Genomic DNA, 19499 nt, shown 5'->3' with positions numbered 1-19499 from the left:
TGATTTCTTAACATATATCAATTAATGCCAGTCATTTATTATAGCAACGAAAATAAAATTACTACAAATTTTATATACGTAACAAGTACATTATTTATTTTAGAAAATTTAATTGTACGTCAATGTGGTCAGTCTTTTACAATATTTTACGAGAAATCATTTCATTCTTTTAGCGTATTTGTCTTCTAATTCGTGCAATTTTGAATCAAGTTCTATCATGGAATATGTCTGAAATGTTTTTTTTTTAAATAAATAATTTTTATAAATAAAATTATACGACTTAAAAGATCACTTACCCTTTTTCTGACTGGTTTAAATGTTCCTTTAAGACTGTTCATTTCTTCCGTTTTCTGCAAGCAATTAAATTTGAAGAATTAGTGACATTAAATTTTTGTAAAATTTAATAACATTTCATTAAAGTTTTACCCAAACTTCTTTGTATTCGGGAGATATGCCTTCTAAATACAATATTCGATTTTCGATATTTTTAAGTCTTTCATATACATCTTTGGGAACGGGCCGATTTATTCCAAGAATTTTTTCAGTGGTTGATATTCTTTCATCTAATACAGATGAATAATTATTGTTTGTTTGGGTTGTTTCTGACGTCGTAGTTTTATATAAAGTACGTTGATCGACTGTTTGAGGTCCCCATGCATTGAGTACTCTATGCACTAAAAAAAATTTATGTTTAATAATTTTATTATTTATTAGTATAAGTGTCAATAATTTAATTTACCTTTAACATGACTTTTAGAATCTTTTCTCCTAATAAGAATAGCATCTACTCTTGCACATGAATTTTCATTCTCATCACTTTGATCTCTAAAATATAATTAAATTTAAATACTACAAAGCATTTAATATTATTCTTTTGTGAATGTTTCATTAACCAACCTGTGACTACAAAATTCTTGTACATTAACGATATTTACTTGCTGACGTTTTCTTTCAATGAAAGATAATATTCTGTGCTTCAATTCATCTGATGTAGCGCGAATTTGAACAAGATTGGGATCAATTACTTTAGATTCCTCTTCTTCTTTTTCTGTTTTTTCATCATCATAATCAGTTATTGTTTCATTTACAATATTTTCTGATTCTTCTATATCTATTATATCTTGAATTATAAGAAATAGCGTTATTAAAATATATAAAGAAAAAAAGACAGAATTGCAAAATGGGTTAATGATTGTAAAATTACACAATTAGAATTAATAATTTATTAACATTCTTATATATTTACTATAAAATTTATTTTAAAATTTTCAACAATTTCATAATATATATCAACTTAAATATAATATATATTAACTTCATACTGCTGAAGAAATGCATTTAAAATTTCGTAAAATTATGTAATTTTACTCAATGATTTCTTTATACTACAATTTTTGTCCTCTAAAATTAAAACTTCACATAACAATATAAAAATATTATTTACTGTTTGACCAGGCGCACTCCTTATTTTCCTTCCACTGACTTTCTTGTGTATCATATACTTCTTTCTTCCAAATTGGAACTGATGCTTTCAACGAATTGATAGCATATTCAACAGCTTTTAATGATTCTTCTCTATGAGGAGAGGAAATAGCAATTACTATACTTGCTTCTGATATTGGTACCTCTCCTAAGCGATGATATATAGCAATATGATGAACTTTCCATTGAGAACGAATTTTTGAACATATATTATTCATTTCTTTCAATGCCATTGGTTCATATGCTTCATATTCCAATTTTAAAACCTGGAAGTTATAAGCATTTGGATAAAAATATGATGTGATATGATATATCTTCACATTTGTAATTAAAATTTTAATAGATAAATACTTTTTTATTATCAAAATTATCCCGAGTAGTACCAATAAAATTTGATATAGCTCCACAATTAGGAGCTGTTACTAAACTAATTATGTGTCCAACATTTAGCTTTTCTTGTTGCAATTTGACAATATCTTTTGCAGTAGCCATTCTAACCTAAAAATGACATTCATATTATTAGACAGTGTAATATTAATTTATATGTTACGTAGTAGTTGAATAACATACTCATATTTGAAATGAAACAAACCTCCACTAAGTGGTGGAATAACAGCAATTTCGTCTGTTTCCGAAAATATTAATATTCTGTCTAAAGGAACAAATTCTTCATTCACTGCTAAAATTAGTATGTCACGAATGCTTTCTAGATTAAATTGATTTATTATTTTAACTAGTAAGTCAGTATATGATAGCTTTTGAGGAACGGTAATGTAACATTCTTTTCTTCCCGTTAATTCTCTAGCTTTGGCAAAAAATAAAACCTTCACTTGTATTTCAGTGACACTGTCACCCATTATAGAGCACACAAATAGAGTAGCAATGTAAATTCACAAAATGTTTCAACATCTTTATCATGAACATGTATAATTATCAAGATATCAAATCACTTGCGTAATTGAGTAATTATCCAAAGATAATACCTTTATTATCTCAGACTTGGAATAAGGTTATATTTTTCTTAAACTACATCACTAGTCAAACTAGCGTTTATGCGTGATATAAGAAGTACATTAAAAAATTTTAATTGTAAAATCAATGAAAAATTAATTAAATTAATAAATAAAAATAAATAAACATCTTATTTAATGTTCTTACTTAATATTTTTAAATGTATAAATACACATTTTAAATGTATAAATAAATTACACAGTTGACTGCGCTGTAAGCATACAATCTAAGTCATTTACTTTGAAGCGGTAGAATATAAAATAATTGAATACGTAATTGCGTATAGTCAAAATAAAAACACATTTCACGTTCAAATTACTATTTTTCATATAAAACAAAGCAATAGTATTGGCACACTGTATTTATATGTATTATAATTTCCAAAAAACTTCATAGGACGGAAGTATTCTATAGATCGACTTGAAGTACCTTGTATGATATTAAGGTCAACTAGAAATGAGGTCAACGTAGCAAGGAATCGTACTGTTCCGCTTGCATAATGTTCGATGCACGAAAACTAATATATTTGTTGAATTATTTCTAATACTCATATTCAGAAAACCTCTTGATCAGGGATTAATTATTACGTTGTATATTACGTTGTAAAAAATGTAATTATCTAAACATGATTAGAAGTTTCAAAATATATATATATATATGTGGAAATTTAATAATATCTTACAGATATTAGAAATGAGAAACTTCGTAAGATACACAAGTTGCATATTTTATAAGTAATGCATTTACAGCGGTATATGCCGATGTGTCAGTAAGCAATAGCCTTGGATAAACATTTAAATGTATGCATCGTGCGTGCAGCACAATGTGCGCTCACGCTTAAGTATAGATGGACAGCCTGCTAACCCGAAGTCTAAAAGAGTGCAGGGATCTAGCTCGTTCAGTCGAGTTGCTGTGGGACAAGGACAATACATTAAAGGAACTTATTCCTTTAAGTTAAGTAACACTCCTAAGTATCACAATCGGATATCACATAGTACGATAAACCGGTTATAGCAATTTATTTAGAGATGCCACCTCATCCAGGCGCTGGACATATGACGCAACAAGGGAAAAAATTCCATTAGTGTTACTTAATGTGATAACTTTTCTAAATGGCAAATTTTTGATCAATTTCGGATTAAAAAGATTATTGTTAAGGTTTCTTAAATAATTTCTAATAATTAATCTAATAAGAGAAAACGAAAAAGATAATTAGATTATATTGGATATATCGCGTAATCACTGCAATATGTATTTTACGCAGAAGTTTAGAATGAGTGGGTTTAACAACGAAATACACGTTGTTGTATGAGAGAGAAGTGCAATCGGGCGAGGTCGTACGGTGATTATACACTGACTAATGCTACTACTAGTCCCATCGCTCGAAAAATTCATGACAACATACGTATCATATGTAAGTACATAATCAGATCGGAGAGACAGTTGTGAGAGCCACACACCTGAGTAACAACCGATGTGTTCGCGCCTTTAATTCAAACAAATAGAAGTCAAATAGAAGTGTCAAGACACGAGAGACGCATAAAGTTGTTTATACAGGTGAAACAAAGATACCGAAATGCAGAATCGTTTGCGCACGAGTTTGGACGTAGTATGAATTATCAGGTGAAGATTTAATAGTACTGAGGAGCCACCTTGTGACTTGCAGACAACATTTTCAAATGAAGAATCGTACGATTCACGAATTGTCGCTCTTGTCGTCTCAACGATGAGCTGCATTCACAACTAGTAACAGCATTGCGACACACGACTGAGAGCTTCTACATAGTATGTATGTATATAATATTGTTCGCTCACGGATTTTTACGAGTAGTTTGTTATGTGAAATAAATTTTTTTATCTACGTAATTACATATCGTCTGGTATCACTGCAACTTCGAACTTTACTCCTCCTGATAGTGAATTGTTATAGTTGAAAAGAAAAAAAAAAAGAATGTGTTACTTTTGGAAAACAACTTTTTAAAGCGAATCGTTTTAAATACGATTCGCAGTGTGGCGACAATACCGTTTCAGTCGCGTGTGTACGTAATCGGTATTAGAAAACAATAACCACGAGTTTCAACGATGACTGCATTGTTTCTGTCCATTTCAAAAAATCTATTGTGCTGTAATGCGTTACTTTGATCGTACATATTGATAACACAATAACATTGTCAATCTTCTTTCGTCTAGATATGATAAAATGATCGTAGCTTTTTTAAATCAAATTATTAACACAGAATAACATAGAATAATAATAAGAATAACATAGAATAATAATAAGAATGATGAAATTTTTTAATTAACGTTTTTTGAAATTATTTTCTCTCGAACCATTTACTACAAAACTTAAGACGCAGAAAGAATCACATTTTTAAACACGTGATTCATTACAAACCAATAGGGCATACTATCTGCGTTCTTTCCTCAGATAAGACCCTTAAAAATACCTCTTTCTTCAGATATTAATTATATGCACAGATAAGAATGAATGCACGTACACTGCGTACACGTGTACGTGACATGTCCTATGATTTCACTTTCAAAGAAAAATTTCGACTGGCTAAAGATCCAATTATTTTAATAAAACTGCCGTTTTGAGTAGAAAATTCGAAAGTGTCCAATGGTAAACTTAAAACTTCATTATTATTCTCGATAATTAATCTAATTTAAATGATCAATATTGATATGTTACGAACCATGCGATAACATAGTACATTACTATTTATACTCGTTGATAAAAATTGATTTAAACATCGTGCACGATAAGCGACAACGTTCGTAGTTTTGAAATCATCGCTAGGAAATCAAATGCATCTTATTCACTTGCACATGAACTATGATGTCATACTGCAGTGCGCACCAACAAGATAAACGTCCTTGACAGGAAAAATATTTTTATGACATTAGACGGTTTTCTCTTAATAGGAACAATATCTATTAGAACGGCAGGCAAGAAGCATGAAATTCAAATTAATACTTTTACCATCGAACCACTTAAAGATACTTACAATAAATGCAACATGCGACGGTAAGTCACAGTCGTAACTGCATGACAGTTAGCAGTAAAAATCAATCGATAGCAATTCGTTCAGCCAACTCTGATTCACAATAGATCGGTCATGATGCGTATTAAAACCCATTAAATCGTTTATTACGAAATGTTAAATCGGTCAGACGAGCTTGTAAAGGTGGGAAAGAAATATAATAAATTATGTAATATAATGCTAAATTGTCACTGTCAGCGAAAAGAAGCGAAGATAGATTATATTAACGAGGGTACACTTTGAAATTGACGGGAAAAGTAACTGAGGCACGAGCATGCAAGTGCGTGTTTGTCGTAATGGTGGGATATGCATTTGATCGCAATATGGAAAGTGTACGCGCGAATGCATGTAAGGGCCCAAAAACAAGACGCCCCTGGTGTAGGTTGAATAGTACGTTCCTGCAGAACGGAGCCCGCGAGGGCTGGTGAGAAAAAGAGAGAGGCATACTGATCAAAGGTGGTACAAGAGCGAGGAGGACAGCGAGGGCGAGAGAGGAACGCGAGGGCCGAGGTATACCATCGAGTATCAACCAGCTGGTTGGCAAGGCAGCCGCGAGCAGTCGCCAGTGAGACGCGGTACCCCGCGAGGGCTTTCGTCGTTTGTTCGTTCGTCTATACGTGTGTCTATATGTCCGTCATCTCCCTTCCGCTTAAACCTATCGTGGTCGTGCGTACGTTCATTCGTTCGTCCGGTCCGTGTGTGGTGCGTCTCCCTTCGCCTGCTTTCAACGACACTTGCCACCGGTCGCGACTATCGTCTCTGTGTCAAAGTACATCTCTCTCTCGCTCCATCTCTCTCTCCTCGTTTCTCTTGGCGTGCCCGACTGAAAAGACAAGATGGCTGCCGATTCAGGAATGGAGACGTGTCCCTCCCCGGAGATTGCAGACTCCAGGAAACGGCCGCTCGATTGTGACGCGGAAAATGGCGCGACGAAGAGGTCTCATTACGGATCAGGTATTTTAATTGCACGTTGTCAATCATTTTTATCGATCGTGGCAAGCTAAGCTTCCCTACGCACCTTCGCTGATCTTCCTATACATATACCAATGATACAGTACATTCAAAATGATTTTCTCTCTCTCTCTCTCTCTCTCTCTATCTATCTATCTATCTATCTATCTCTCTCTCTCTCTCTCGTTTCTACTTCTTTTTCCCTAGTTTTCTCTTTCTGTTGCTTGCGATTCTTCTTACTCTCTTGCACGCTTTTGACAATCTTGTCGCTGGTGCTGCTGTTGACACAGCGATCGCTCGCTATAGCCCGTTCCCTTTCGTTTCCCACTTCGAAGCCTGGCGAACGTGTACACGGAGGCGAGAACGCGAACACGGTGCACCGCACAGCGGTTCGCGCATCCTCTCGTGCCACGTCTCCTTCTCCTTTTCCGTTTTCTCATCTCCTTTATTTTCCCTGTTTCTCTGCTATTTCCCTCGGTCTCGTATCGCAAACGCTAACTCGTAACGCGACACACCTGTAACGGTAATTTTACGCGTTGACGGTCATTTTATTATCGTCAACGTCAGCATTGTCACCACCGTTTTCGTCTTCGTTGTCACCTCCCCCTCCACCCTCTTTCTTTCTCTCTCTTTTTCTCTCTCTCTATCACGGTCAACATCGTCCTTATTTTCCTGCTCGTCTTCCTCAATTGTCTTCGTCTCCGTCACTATCGTTGATATCTTTGCTGTCATCGTGGCCGTCATCGTCGTCATTGTTCCTGCGTGGGCGATTGTGCCTGTGAACGTCGTTAATGGAGAATCGCTGCTGCGGTGGCTGTCGATCACGGTCCGTGACTCTGCAACTTCGTCCCTGTCGCGCCCGTTTCATCGGACATACAACCGCTAGGTTCGCGGCAAGACTCGTTGGAAGTGGCCTGTACCTCGTCCCGTTCGTACGCATATTGTGTACCTTTTCTCTGTTGCATTCCCGTAGTGCAGTGCCGCCGTTGTCGCGAAAGCGACGTACTAAGGAACGAACGCGCCTGCTGCCCGTTGAGCGGCAGTTACTAGGATGTGGCGTATCGGTGAGTTGTCAGGCACACCGTTCCGCTACCGAGGTTGCGGGTCAAGGTCGATACGAACCGAGTGAGCGCACAGGGCTTCCATCTGTCAAACAGCTGTTTGCCTTCAACGCATCGAAACTTTGTGTCATTCTGCATTGCACTTCCCTATTTCTTCGTTCACCAATTACGCGACACTTTTCTGAGGCTTGTACCCGTACGCTCGTTTGATATTGGTCTATCCGCATTCGCGTGCCCGTGAGTACGCATGATTTCGCATTTCGCCAATTTAGAAACCAATCAAAAACCGCATTTTACGAAGCTCAGAAATAACGTGTTAGTCGGTAGAAGAACGTGTTAGAAGTGTGCGAGAGCTTTCATGTTCGTGTTTCACTTTCCTCTAATTTTAATGTATTAGAAATTACATTATTATTTAACAAAAAAAACGTTTTAGATTTTTTCAATGTAAATCTATCCTTGTATGATGAGCATAATTTTTTATTAAATTGAGTAAATGTTTCAAAAGTTATAATTTTTATCCTGTATATTTTATTATGTATCAATTCGTAATTATGTGTTGATTCATAATTTATGTATTTTGATATTATTTTTGGTCCTATGAATATAATAATTATTTTATGTTTTACAGGGGGAGATGGAACATATCACCTCAAAGTATTGGTCCCTGGCGTGGCTGCTGGAGCAATCATTGGCAAAGGAGGAGATACAATTGCCCAATTACAGAAAGATACGGGAGCCAGGGTTAAAATGTCTAAATCCCATGATTTCTACCCAGGTAGATTGAGAACATTCGTTTATGGCCTATTTGTTAATAGAAGATGACATTATCTCCATATAATTTTATGTAATCTACAGGAACAACAGAGAGAGTGTGTTTAATTACTGGTAGTTTGGAAGCTATAATGGCAGTTATGGATTTTATTATGGACAAAATTCGTGAAAAACCAGATCTCACATTAAAGCCAACTGTTGACTTTGAATCTGGAAAGACTACTGCAGAAAGGGATAAACAGGTAAAAAGTTTAGTTTATGTATATAAACATATGTATTTTATGTTTCATGTACCAAAGTATCAATACATGCTATTTTTAGATATTGAACAAGTTTTGTCAGTAGTGACTTATTAAATGTTTTCAAAAAATATTCTTGTCACATGTATATTGGTTACAGTCAGGAAGAATAACATTTTTTCATTCACATGCAATGTTCAATATAATTTCAATTTTAGGTAAAAATTTTGGTACCTAACAGCACCGCAGGAATGATAATAGGTAAAGCTGGAAATTACATTAAGCAAATAAAAGAAGAATGTGGCTCGTATGTTCAAATAAGTCAGAAGGCAAAAGATGTGTCTTTACAAGAAAGGTGTATAACAGTAATAGGAGAAAAAGAGAATAACCGTAATGCGTTAATGATGATATTAGCAAAAGTGGCAGATGATCCACATAGTGGAACATGCCCAAATGTTAGCTATGCAGATGTTAGCGGTCCTGTAGCTAATTACAATCCCACGGGCAGTCCTTATGCTCAAGCACCTACAAGTACTCCCACATATACTTCTACGGCTGGTATTAATACAGGTAAGATTTCTAATAATTTAACAAATGTTTAATAATTACAAGACAAAATTACCAAATTATGGCTTACGTTTGTTCACAGTGAGTCTTTTGAATGGTGCTGGATTAAGCTTGAACTTGAATTTAGGAGCTGCAATTACAGCGGGTACAGCACCAGTGACAACGCAACTATTGGAGCATATAAAATTGAATTTACGAACGGCAGGTTTTTCCGAACCTGCTGCTAGTGAAATTTTGTCTGCTATCGCTACACTTGCTAAATATAATCTTCTCGGAATGGGAATTGGAATGCCTTCTAGTATGAGTTACCTTGGAAATCCTATGGATAGCACTACAACCGCGAATGGTTCGAATAATAATGGCGGCGTATTTGGGCCAATTGGAACAGTTCCTGCTCTCGGATCTACGTCTCCTACACCACGTAATACACTTGACAGATACGAGCCCTTTGACCCATTCAGACAAAACAACACAGCTGCCAGTGCTATTCATCTAAACAACAATTCGTTTGGCCTTGGCACTAACCAGTTATCACTTGTAAGTAAGAGTCCTACACAGGTAGACGCCAACAACAAGGAGACCAAGAAAGTAGACATAGAAATTGCAGAGGTTATAGTGGGAGCTATTCTGGGACCCGGTGGTCGTGCCCTCATTGAGATTCAGCACCTAAGTGGCGCCAACATACAAATCTCTAAGAAGGGCATGTTCGCTCCTGGTACCAGGAACCGCATAGTGACTATCACGGGTTATCCTAATGCAATCGGCACTGCTCAATATTTAATTGAGCAGAGGATCAGTGAAGAGGAAGCAAAACGAGCACGTCAAAATGCCCTCGCCAATATGATCCATTGATTTCAAGTACAGCACTTTTGTTCATCCCCATTATTGAGCTCCGTTATTCATCTTTTCACATCTTGAGATGATGATACGTACGGTAGCTCTTTCTTCCCTTCTTTAAACACTCGTCCACTACCACCTACCACCCGTTGTCATCTATCGCTACATCACTATAGCGCTTGCATTCTCACATCACTGTTCATACATCCATCATGGTTCGTCAACATTTATCTATCTTTTAAGATTATTATGATATATAAATATTATATGTTAAATGATAACTACTACAATTGTTCTGTGATACACCACGTTACGGGGCTTTATCACAAATAACACACGTACCACATCAGAGTCACATAATATATCTAGTTGTATATGGTATAGGATATTGAAAGAAGATATGATAAAATTATGATTACACTAGAAACGAAATGGCACAATTTGGCCATAGTTGTTCTTGAAATGTCAAGACGACGATGTTACATGGGTAATTGTTTCGTTTCATAAAGATAAATCTATTTTTTTTCCTTTTTTTTTTAAATATAGGAGCATAATCTTAGTACTAATGCGAGAGATATTTTTAGTTAGATGATCATACAGAACTCACAAATTGAATGACTTTGATCTGAGGAATTAATACCTTAATGTGTATTAAGCAAGTTAAATTATATTTATTTTCATAAAATGATGTTGCAAATTATTGTATTGAACTGTTCCTTGAACTATGAAATGATTAGACTGTTTGAGCGATTTACTCATGATTACCATGCTGTTTGAACAAGTTTTCTCAAGTGCAGAGTAATACCTTGGCAAAACCAAAGATCTTACATGTGTAAAGCAGAAATAACTTGGCTGGAAGATAAATATACATATAAAGGGAGAGCTATGTATAAACATATATTTATATATTTACAATGCTGGCTGGTCCAGTTAAATGAATAACATAATACTTTATTGCCAAGTTTTATTCTGAATCCCAAAGCCTTTGTTTCTCAAATTCTTCATAAAATTATATCTTATAGTATATTTAGATTAATGTTCCCAGAAGTACATGAACATCAAGTCTCATTCTTTCTCATTTCCTCCTAAGAACAGAGGATTCATTACACTAGGATAAGAATTACTCGATTTACTACTGAATCAAAACGATTCTCATAAAGATGCGTAATATTTTGGTATGATTGAAACGCATTGTACATTAAACTTCGTCTAATTGTTTTTAGTTTCAAGGTATATCGGTTGAATACAATTTGAATTAATATAACATATTTCATGACACACTTCGCAAAATAAAAGCTGTGACATAGATATTTTTGTCATTCCTTTATATTATAACAGCATGAATATAATTATTTTTGTCATATAGAAGTATTTATATTTATATACATTTCTTTTCAATAGTTAACTAGTAAAATATTTTTCGAAAGAAATATTCCATTAACTAGTGCTTTTGATTCTTTCCTATGCAATGACTAAGTACTCAGATGGAGATATAATAAATTAAGATTTATGTGAAAAGTGTTTGTCATGATCAGCAGTCATGTCATACATCCTTGGGTTCTGTATGATACTGCTTTATGTGGAATTCTATTTAAGCCAACCAAATCTTTGACAGGTTTTTAACAACTGCACATTGACACTGAATCAAATCTTTAGATAGGGAATGGATTTTAGCTAGAAACTTCGTTTATGTTGATAATGATTATCAATATTATAAGAGAAAGAGCAGACAGCTTATACTTCATTGCTAGATAAGAAAGAGGATCTACTAATAACAGACATTTCAAATCATTGTTTTTTGGGGGGGAGGGAGGGGTAGGTATTAGGAAAGGGTGATATAAGGGATAGGCGGTAATCAATAATGGGTTTAGTTAAAGTATCCGAAAATGTTAGCTGTAGCGTCAAATGAAATATATAAGTGTACATGAGTACAATTCATAGCTGGAGGCGCTGGCTCACCGCTCTTCAAAAATAACTTGTATATTCATAAATATTGCATAACATGAGTAATAATATATTACACACAGAGAGAGAAAAGAGTAAATATATATATTATATATTATATTATATATATAATATATATATGTATATAAGAGATGCATATATATATATACATGAAAAGTTTGAATTAGATTATTAAATAAAAGAGAATTCGTATTATCTAAAATATAAATGGCATATATGTGTATATTTATATGTATATATGTATACACATATATATTTTATATATATATACATATATAAATATAATATATAAAAGATATAATATAAGTAATGAAATGATATTATAAACATTGTTAACAAAATATTTGCGTCCGCGTACGTAAAACATGGTTTTATGTTTATTCATAAATTGTATGTGAACTATTATTGATTAAACTTCACTGTGTTGCCCAAATACATTAAAACAGAAGTCACAGATATGATGAAGATGCAAACTATTGTTAGATTGCTGTAGATAGATCTATTTGAAAAAAAAAATCTTTAATAGGACATATTACGAACGTCACGTGTACCATTAATTTAATTTATGAATCATTTTATTTTAATAGCCACTGGGCTACTAATATCAATGGCAGCATAATATCTCTCTATTGCATTCGCATGTGCAGTACTTTTTCTTCGCTAATTATATATATATATACATATATCATCACATTAGATATCTATTATTGAAGATTTCTTAATTTTATCCTATCATCACTTTCTTTCTATCTCTAGTTTATAATTTATATTTTTCTGACTGCCGGTAGGCAGGCATGTTCCAATTGATTTGGACAGGCCAAGATTTTCAAAGAAAAACAGATTTTACATCTTGTTCATTTATATATTCATTTGAATAATCGCGAGAAATCTAGTATTGCACTGAACTTGTACAAGTAGATGAAGCAAACAGATTTTACATTCGATTTTTTCCTCATAAGAGTTTTAATATATTTTGTGCTTGTTACAAGTAACATCGATCTTATTACAGTGAAGTGAAAAACAGATTCTTGAAATTCAGTCTCGTGAAATATCGAGTTTATTCTGATCATCGCCTCGTTTGAAAAAAACGAACATACATACTTGTTTATTTTAATATCTCATTACTAAAATTACAATGTTTTTAATATTATCGGTTACATCGCGTAACAATCAAGGTTATCAAGGTTCTTTATCTCATTTCTTAGAATCGAAATCAAAGTGCAGTTATCATTTTTCAGTTTCGATCAGAGGCCATACAGAGTACACGTACATCAGACTTGTAATATGCACATTTAACATTTTCGATGAAACGAAAGGGAGAAATAGGAAGAATATGGACACGAGTGAGTAAATCACTTTCAAGTAAGTCTCTATGACAAACAACTTGTAGGTAGCACAAGATAACTAGATTAGGTTACGGTTTTTCTCAGTAAACACATTCCTTAGTAGAACAGATTACGTATAATAAGGCTAGCTGTGATGGAGTTGTAAGAGAGCGAAAGAGAGAAAGAAAAAAGAATAGGGAGGGAGGGAGAGATAAATATATTTATCAGCTGCCAGTACGTGAAAATTGCCACGATACGATTGATATATAGTGTGTAAAATCATAGGATTTATTTGTGCAGGAAAAATAACTCAAGGCGAATAAAGGTTCATCGGCAAGGAGAAACGAAGAGACGGATCCATTTTATTCGGATGATAATGACGATGTTAAACGTGCAATTCTATCAGGATCGAATGTCGCAATATCCATTTTCCAATGTTATCGCTTGGAACGTTTGAGAAAAAAAAAAAAAAAGAAAAAAACGAAAAAAACAGAAAAAGTGCTCTAACTCTCCTTGCGTCATCGGGTAAGAAACGAAGCGATAAACGTGTTACAAACTATAGAGATCAGCCAGTTTACTATAAGTATTTTCTTTAGCGGTTTATATACATCTGTACAATATTAGTATTTTATAAATATCGTAAATGTTACGGGGCTATGGTTCGTGTATGTTCATCGGTTGAAAGATATATAACACAATAGGGGAGAGAAAAAAAAATACAATTTATTGTTCGATATATTGAATCGTAACCGTTATTACGATCGATGCATAAAATTCCACGGAGAAATACGTCCAACGGGGGAGGGGAAAAAAAAAAAGAAAAGAGTTATTCACATGCGTTTGTTCCGATTGTTTCATGTTGACAGATACTTTTATAGAGTTTACCTGTTGCATACTATTGTGTTAAATTTTATTGTCGCGTGTTGGACGATTGTTGCTTGAAAGAAAGATACGCAAATACCTCTTTGCTATGTGGCAAAAAAAAAAAAAGAAAAAAACAGTATTGGTTGGCCAGTCTATGTTACCTACGAGTTGTTTAATGAGAGGACATTGCTAGACTAATTAAGCCGGCAGTCGCCACACATTTAGGAGAATCTTATTTCACATGACGCTTTGTTTTGTACAGTTTGAGATATGTATATTTCATCTGATCATTCTCTAAGTAAAGGAAACAGAGAGAAAAAAAACAAAAAATGATAGACGGTAAAAGAGAAAAAAAAAAAAAAACGGCGCCAGAGAATGGTGGTTGTTGCGCGCCGTGAATAGTTGTACACGATTACTAAGTATAGATGTGTAGGTAGTGTCTTAAATCTCTTGTAAAAGTCGTCATTACAGGTTCAACGTTTTAATCAATAATCGATCGATAAAAGGAAAAAAAAAAAGAAATATTTACAGAAATGGGTTAAAAAGAAAAAAAAAAAAAGTATAATTATACTCTCGCACGTGGAGACGTAGTAGTGTAGTAATCAGGGAAAAACTGTAGGAATTGCATTGACTCGCCTCAATTCTAATATGAACTATTGTTACAGTAACTATAATTGAATTCGACACACGTCGCTACGATGGAGTGGCTTGCGTGTCACGTTACTTGGCTGTGTGTGCTAGGCTACATCGTAATTCATGTTCCATCATCCATCACTCCACTCGCACAGACTCCATTTACCTGTATAGAACGTATACAAAGAGGGGGGAATGAAAAGGGGGAATAAAAGAAGAGAGTAACGATGATTCGTCATTAATTACGTAAATTAATATTCCGATACAAAAATGTGAGAGATAGAGAAAGAAGAAAGAGAGAAAGAATAAAAGAAAAGAAGGAAGGAAGGAGAAAAAGAAAGAGAAGGAGAGAGAGAGAGAGAGAGAGAGAGGGAAAGAAGAAAGGATCGATACACACATTTGATACCAGAGAAAAAGCAAAAGTGAAAGAATTTTTTCGCACGACATTTACACACTCCACCCAATCACTTTAGTGCCATATTGATATCCCATCAGCCACACTTGTTGACGTTTTGACGGTAGAACGTGTTGTTAAAGATGTGTATATTCTGCGATTATGCAGACTGTTTTGAATAAAGTCGGAATACGTTTATTTCTCATTACACATATATTAAATCGTTACAAAGTATTACGGAACACACTTGTATATGCTTATTTAGTTTCCGCAGTGTACAAAGAATCGTTTTACAGTTGTCGAGGGATTTTAATGTCGATTATCAGAATGACGAGATAGAGCTTATATATATATATATCTATATATATATATAAAAATGTATTGATTGCAAACTCTAAGTTCGAACTTCTTGTTTTACAAATGATATACGCATATTTTACGAGGAAAACAAATTTTGTAAAAAATGCAACAGTTTCTTGATCGAGGAGCAATGCGTTTCGTCCCCAAATTCTTGTTGCAACCAGAGGAAAAGCCACTCTTTTTCTTTTTTCCCCTTATCGATATTTAACGTTAAATGCTGAACATTTGGTGTTGAAACGAGTGGTAAACGAAAAGTAAAAGATTGTCGAAGGTAAAAAGAAACAAAAAAAAAAAAAAAGAAGTTTCCCATTCGGATATTTTTGTAACGTAAATCGCTTTCCTTTCGAACCATTGTTTCGAAAGAAACGTTGCATTTGAACTCTTTAAAGAATGTTATATTCTCGAAAGATTCTTTTACTGCCACGTTTTGCAATCGTTCGCTATAATCAAACGTTTAAACGATAGAACAAATTAACAATATAGTCAAGGGAAATATAAGAAAGAAGAAAAAAAAATTGATGTAAAATGTAACGTTACATTAAGAAGTATGATAATATATTAAGAAATACGATAGTAGATGTCAAAGGAATGGTTTAAAAATGACACGATGAGGATGGAGAAATAATAATAATAATAATAATAATAATCGATTGCATTGCATTGATCGACAATAGAGCAGAGTTAATCGTAGATAAAAAGAGCGAAAAGAAAACAAAAAAAAAAAAAAACGAGCAATTGATTATCTTCAACAAATTGTCTCGAGCGTTTAACTTGTTCTTCGCCAGATGTTTCTGCTTTTGACGCTCTATTCTACATGAAATTTCCGAGTGCTGTGCGTTTTCCACACGGATTTACACAACAGTTACTAAAAACCTACAGAAATTAATTGATGCCGCGATATTTTTTTTGTTTTCTCTTCTTCGATTTTCATTGGAGCTTCGCCTTGTGTTTTTCTTTTCAATTCGCAGGATTTAAAATTTCACAATGCACTCGCACTGCACCGTGCATTGCAATGCTTGTTGAACGAGCAGAATGAGAAAGAGGTATACAGCATAAGAAAGGAAACAATACAAAGCGAGAAATAAAAAAAAAAAAAAAAAAAAATAACACATGGCTGTAAATATTTTATATAAAAGAAAAAAGATATATATAGAGAAAGAGAGAGATCTATCTATTATAGCGATACGCGTGGAATTAAACGAAAGAGGCTTTTATTTTTGTCTAGAAAAAAAAAATAAAAATAAAAGGGACGATAATCGAGATATAGCGAGACGAGAATTATAATTGGGCAAGTTCAAAGAAAAAAGAAAGAAGAAAAATATCCTGACGTTAGAGTCGATTTTAGTACATAGTATTTACCGTTAAAGTATTAAATATCGCGCCGATTGAATACGTAATACAAATTTCAATTGTTCAGCCCGCACTGTGTCTTTTTCTGCGTAAACGGACAGACGCTAAATTTGCAAATTTCCGATTCATCGTCGTACGATTGGAGGAAAAAAATAAAACATACCCCACATACGAAGCGAAGCGAAAGAATGAAAAAAAGAATGGAAAACACACAAGAAAAGTGAGGCTTTTTCTCCGCGTATATAGGAAAGTAAACAGGATGAAACGAGAGTGCAGTAGTGTATTCAAATTAGCAACGCATACCGATATCTCTAAAAAGAAAAAGAAAAAAAGAAAAGAAAAACAGGAATCTTCTCATCGCGGATTACCAAATATGTATGAGGAAAGGGAAAGATGTATCAGGATATCTAGAGACGCAGAGCGAATAGAAACCGTGGAAGAGTTTATCTGAAAAAGAAATTATTTAGAAAAGAATAAAAAAAAAAATTATATATATATATATATATAAATAGATAGAGAATAAAAAGAAGAAAAGCGAACAGAGGGAATAAGAGAGCATATTTAAACGACTAGAACGCTCTAGTTAACGTGTGTAATTAAGAGGGTTGTACAAAAGTGTAATGTAATGTTATTTTATTGGAAGCGAGACTTAGGGTTAGTTAATACACGGTATATTATTTTGGGTAAGCATATGTAAAGAAAAAAGAAAAAAAAAAAAACGATTAAAAAGAATATTGAAGAATAATAACGAAAGAACTTGGATGGAGATATCGTTATTGTTGAGGTAGAAGTAGCACATAGCAGCTCGGGGATTATAATGATGAATGAGGATGAGGATGAGGAATGAAAAAAAAAACTATTAAGTACCTTGTTGAATATAAGTAGATTAATAATCGCTAAGTCGCGAAGAAGAAAAAAAAAAAAAAATGATAGTGCACCGCAATGGTGCATGTGTGCACATTCGTATGTTCATTAACGACTTGTCATCATTACGTACATACATATACACACAGAGAGAGACACACATACCCATACGCATACATACGTACACGTACCAGAGGAACATTGTACACAATTGTATAATGCGAGAATAATGTTGCATGCCTATACACGCAAAAGAAAGAAAATTCAAACGAAAAAAGGAAAAAAAAAAAAAGAAAACGAAAAAAAAAAAGTATGAAAAATATAAATAATAGAGGGTTTCACGCGAAACGCAGTGCCGCGCGTTGTGCTTTATTAAGGATCGTATCCGAATTACGATACCGGTTACATTAGATGGAATAAATAGCATTATCTTCCACGAATATTTCGAATTTTCAAGAGCAGCTGGCTGCGAAAGAAAGAAAGGTACCATAGAGAGATTCGTTCGTCACTGATTGAAGTATCGTCACGATCACAAGTATTGTACCTTACATTCCTTTGGCTATAAAGTAATAGTAAGAACACGACGACCGTGTGCCTCGTGCGTTTCACAGATGCATATGTATCAGAATCGTTGAGAAATAAACGAGATAGATAGGGGAAGATAGAGGGAGAAAAGACGTAGTTAAATTGGCGTTTGATCGATTCGCATGATAGAGGAGAAGAGAAAAAAAAAAGAAAGAAAGAGAGAGATTCACTTCCGTTCGATTCGTCACGTACTTTGACCGACTAATTAATTAACGCACGTCTTACACGGTCATTCGTTTTGTTTCTTTTTTTTTTTTTTTTTTTTTTATTTTTAAACATCCCGCTTTTTTTTCTTGTTTGTTCACTTCGTTCAGGATATATATTAAAAAGAAAGAAAGAAAGAAAAAAAAAACGGTGCATAAAGAGAGCAGCGAACGAAATTGTATTTTTTAATATATATCTGTATGTATATATATATATATATATATGAGTGTATATATATATATTTATATATATATATTTTTTTTTCTTTTTTGAGGACTCGTCTCAGTGAAAGATGTTGCGCATGTCCGCAAGGAAAATAATTAAATTTAAACCGTCGGACGATTATTATGAAAGAGTATCTATAGCGTATTACTTTTGAGATGTAAGAGATTGTATATACATATATACGTGTGTATATGTATATATACATATATATATATATACATACCGATAGGCGAGCAAGACTTTCCGAACGGATAAGAAAAAAAAAAAAAAAAAAGATAAAGAAACTATAGGGCTGTTATAGTTATTGAGAAAAATCATCTAAGCGATATATTAGAAAAGGGATATGCACGTGTTTGGATACGTGTGTCGATGCGCATCGATTGTCCGTGAAATGGATTGTATAATTCGCGATCCATTCGCAACATTGTTTTGTCACAACTCTTTTTCCAAGAAAAAGAATAAGAAGAAGAAGAGAAAGTATACAAAAAGAATAGAAAAAAGGGAAAAAGTGAAGAAAACTCTTAGGGGAATGGTCGCGTGTAGTTGCTCTGCATTATGATAGTTGTGAAAGAGAACGAACAGGAAAATAATCTTACGACGAAACACTTGTCCCTGTGTTTTACGACTTCCTTCAAACAAACGAATGTTATATTGTATCGAGCACAAAAAGCTGCGTTACTTTTTTCTATAATTGTATCCTCGCGACAGAACGACTTTTTTTTCTTCGACTGTCACCTCTCGGATGACCTGAAATTAACGAAAAAAAA

General features: G+C 33.8%; 2 protein-coding genes across 8 annotated transcripts; one reads left to right on the top strand and one right to left on the bottom strand.

Annotated features, from left to right (window-relative positions):
• Positions 1-15: 15 nt before the first annotated feature.
• On the bottom strand, positions 16-3653 carry LOC122537268 (molybdopterin synthase sulfur carrier subunit-like). Of its 4 annotated transcripts, none has more exons than XM_043670306.1 (9): positions 3241-3653; positions 2075-2134; positions 1834-1980; positions 1445-1748; positions 898-1120; positions 740-825; positions 427-674; positions 297-350; positions 16-228 (listed from the first exon to the last, which is right to left on the bottom strand). In XM_043670306.1, the coding sequence occupies exons 3-9, from the start codon at positions 1972-1974 to the stop codon at positions 157-159; spliced, it is 1128 nt and encodes a 375-aa protein (XP_043526241.1). In that variant the 5' UTR covers positions 1975-1980; positions 2075-2134; positions 3241-3653; the 3' UTR covers positions 16-156. The 4 variants fall into 4 exon arrangements, with proteins under 4 accessions (XP_043526241.1, XP_043526244.1, XP_043526242.1 ...); XM_043670309.1 differs by having other exon boundaries at positions 898-1111; XM_043670307.1 differs by lacking the exon at positions 3241-3653 and having other exon boundaries at positions 2075-2310.
• A 1908-nt stretch (positions 3654-5561) lies between these two features.
• Positions 5562-18431, top strand: LOC122537266 (RNA-binding protein Nova-1). 4 transcript variants are annotated; one of them, XM_043670304.1, is made up of 6 exons: positions 5568-6491; positions 8178-8324; positions 8405-8562; positions 8778-9129; positions 9209-9663; positions 13554-18431. In XM_043670304.1, exons 1-6 carry the CDS (start codon positions 6374-6376, stop codon positions 13560-13562), a joined length of 1239 nt encoding a protein of 412 aa, XP_043526239.1. In that variant the 5' UTR covers positions 5568-6373; the 3' UTR covers positions 13563-18431. The 4 variants fall into 4 exon arrangements, with proteins under 4 accessions (XP_043526237.1, XP_043526239.1, XP_043526240.1 ...); XM_043670305.1 differs by lacking the exon at positions 13554-18431 and adding an exon at positions 9734-9807; XM_043670302.1 differs by lacking the exon at positions 13554-18431 and having other exon boundaries at positions 5562-6491; positions 9209-11995.
• The last annotated feature ends 1068 nt before the right edge of the window (positions 18432-19499 follow it).

This window comes from Frieseomelitta varia, unplaced genomic scaffold (assembly GCF_011392965.1).
Source record: "Frieseomelitta varia isolate USP_RPSP 00005682 unplaced genomic scaffold, Fvar_1.2 scaffold_898, whole genome shotgun sequence".
Lineage (NCBI taxonomy): Eukaryota > Metazoa > Arthropoda > Insecta > Hymenoptera > Apidae > Frieseomelitta > Frieseomelitta varia.
The sequence above is the reverse complement of the archived record's forward strand: the minus strand, read 5'-3'. Positions and strand labels throughout refer to the sequence as shown.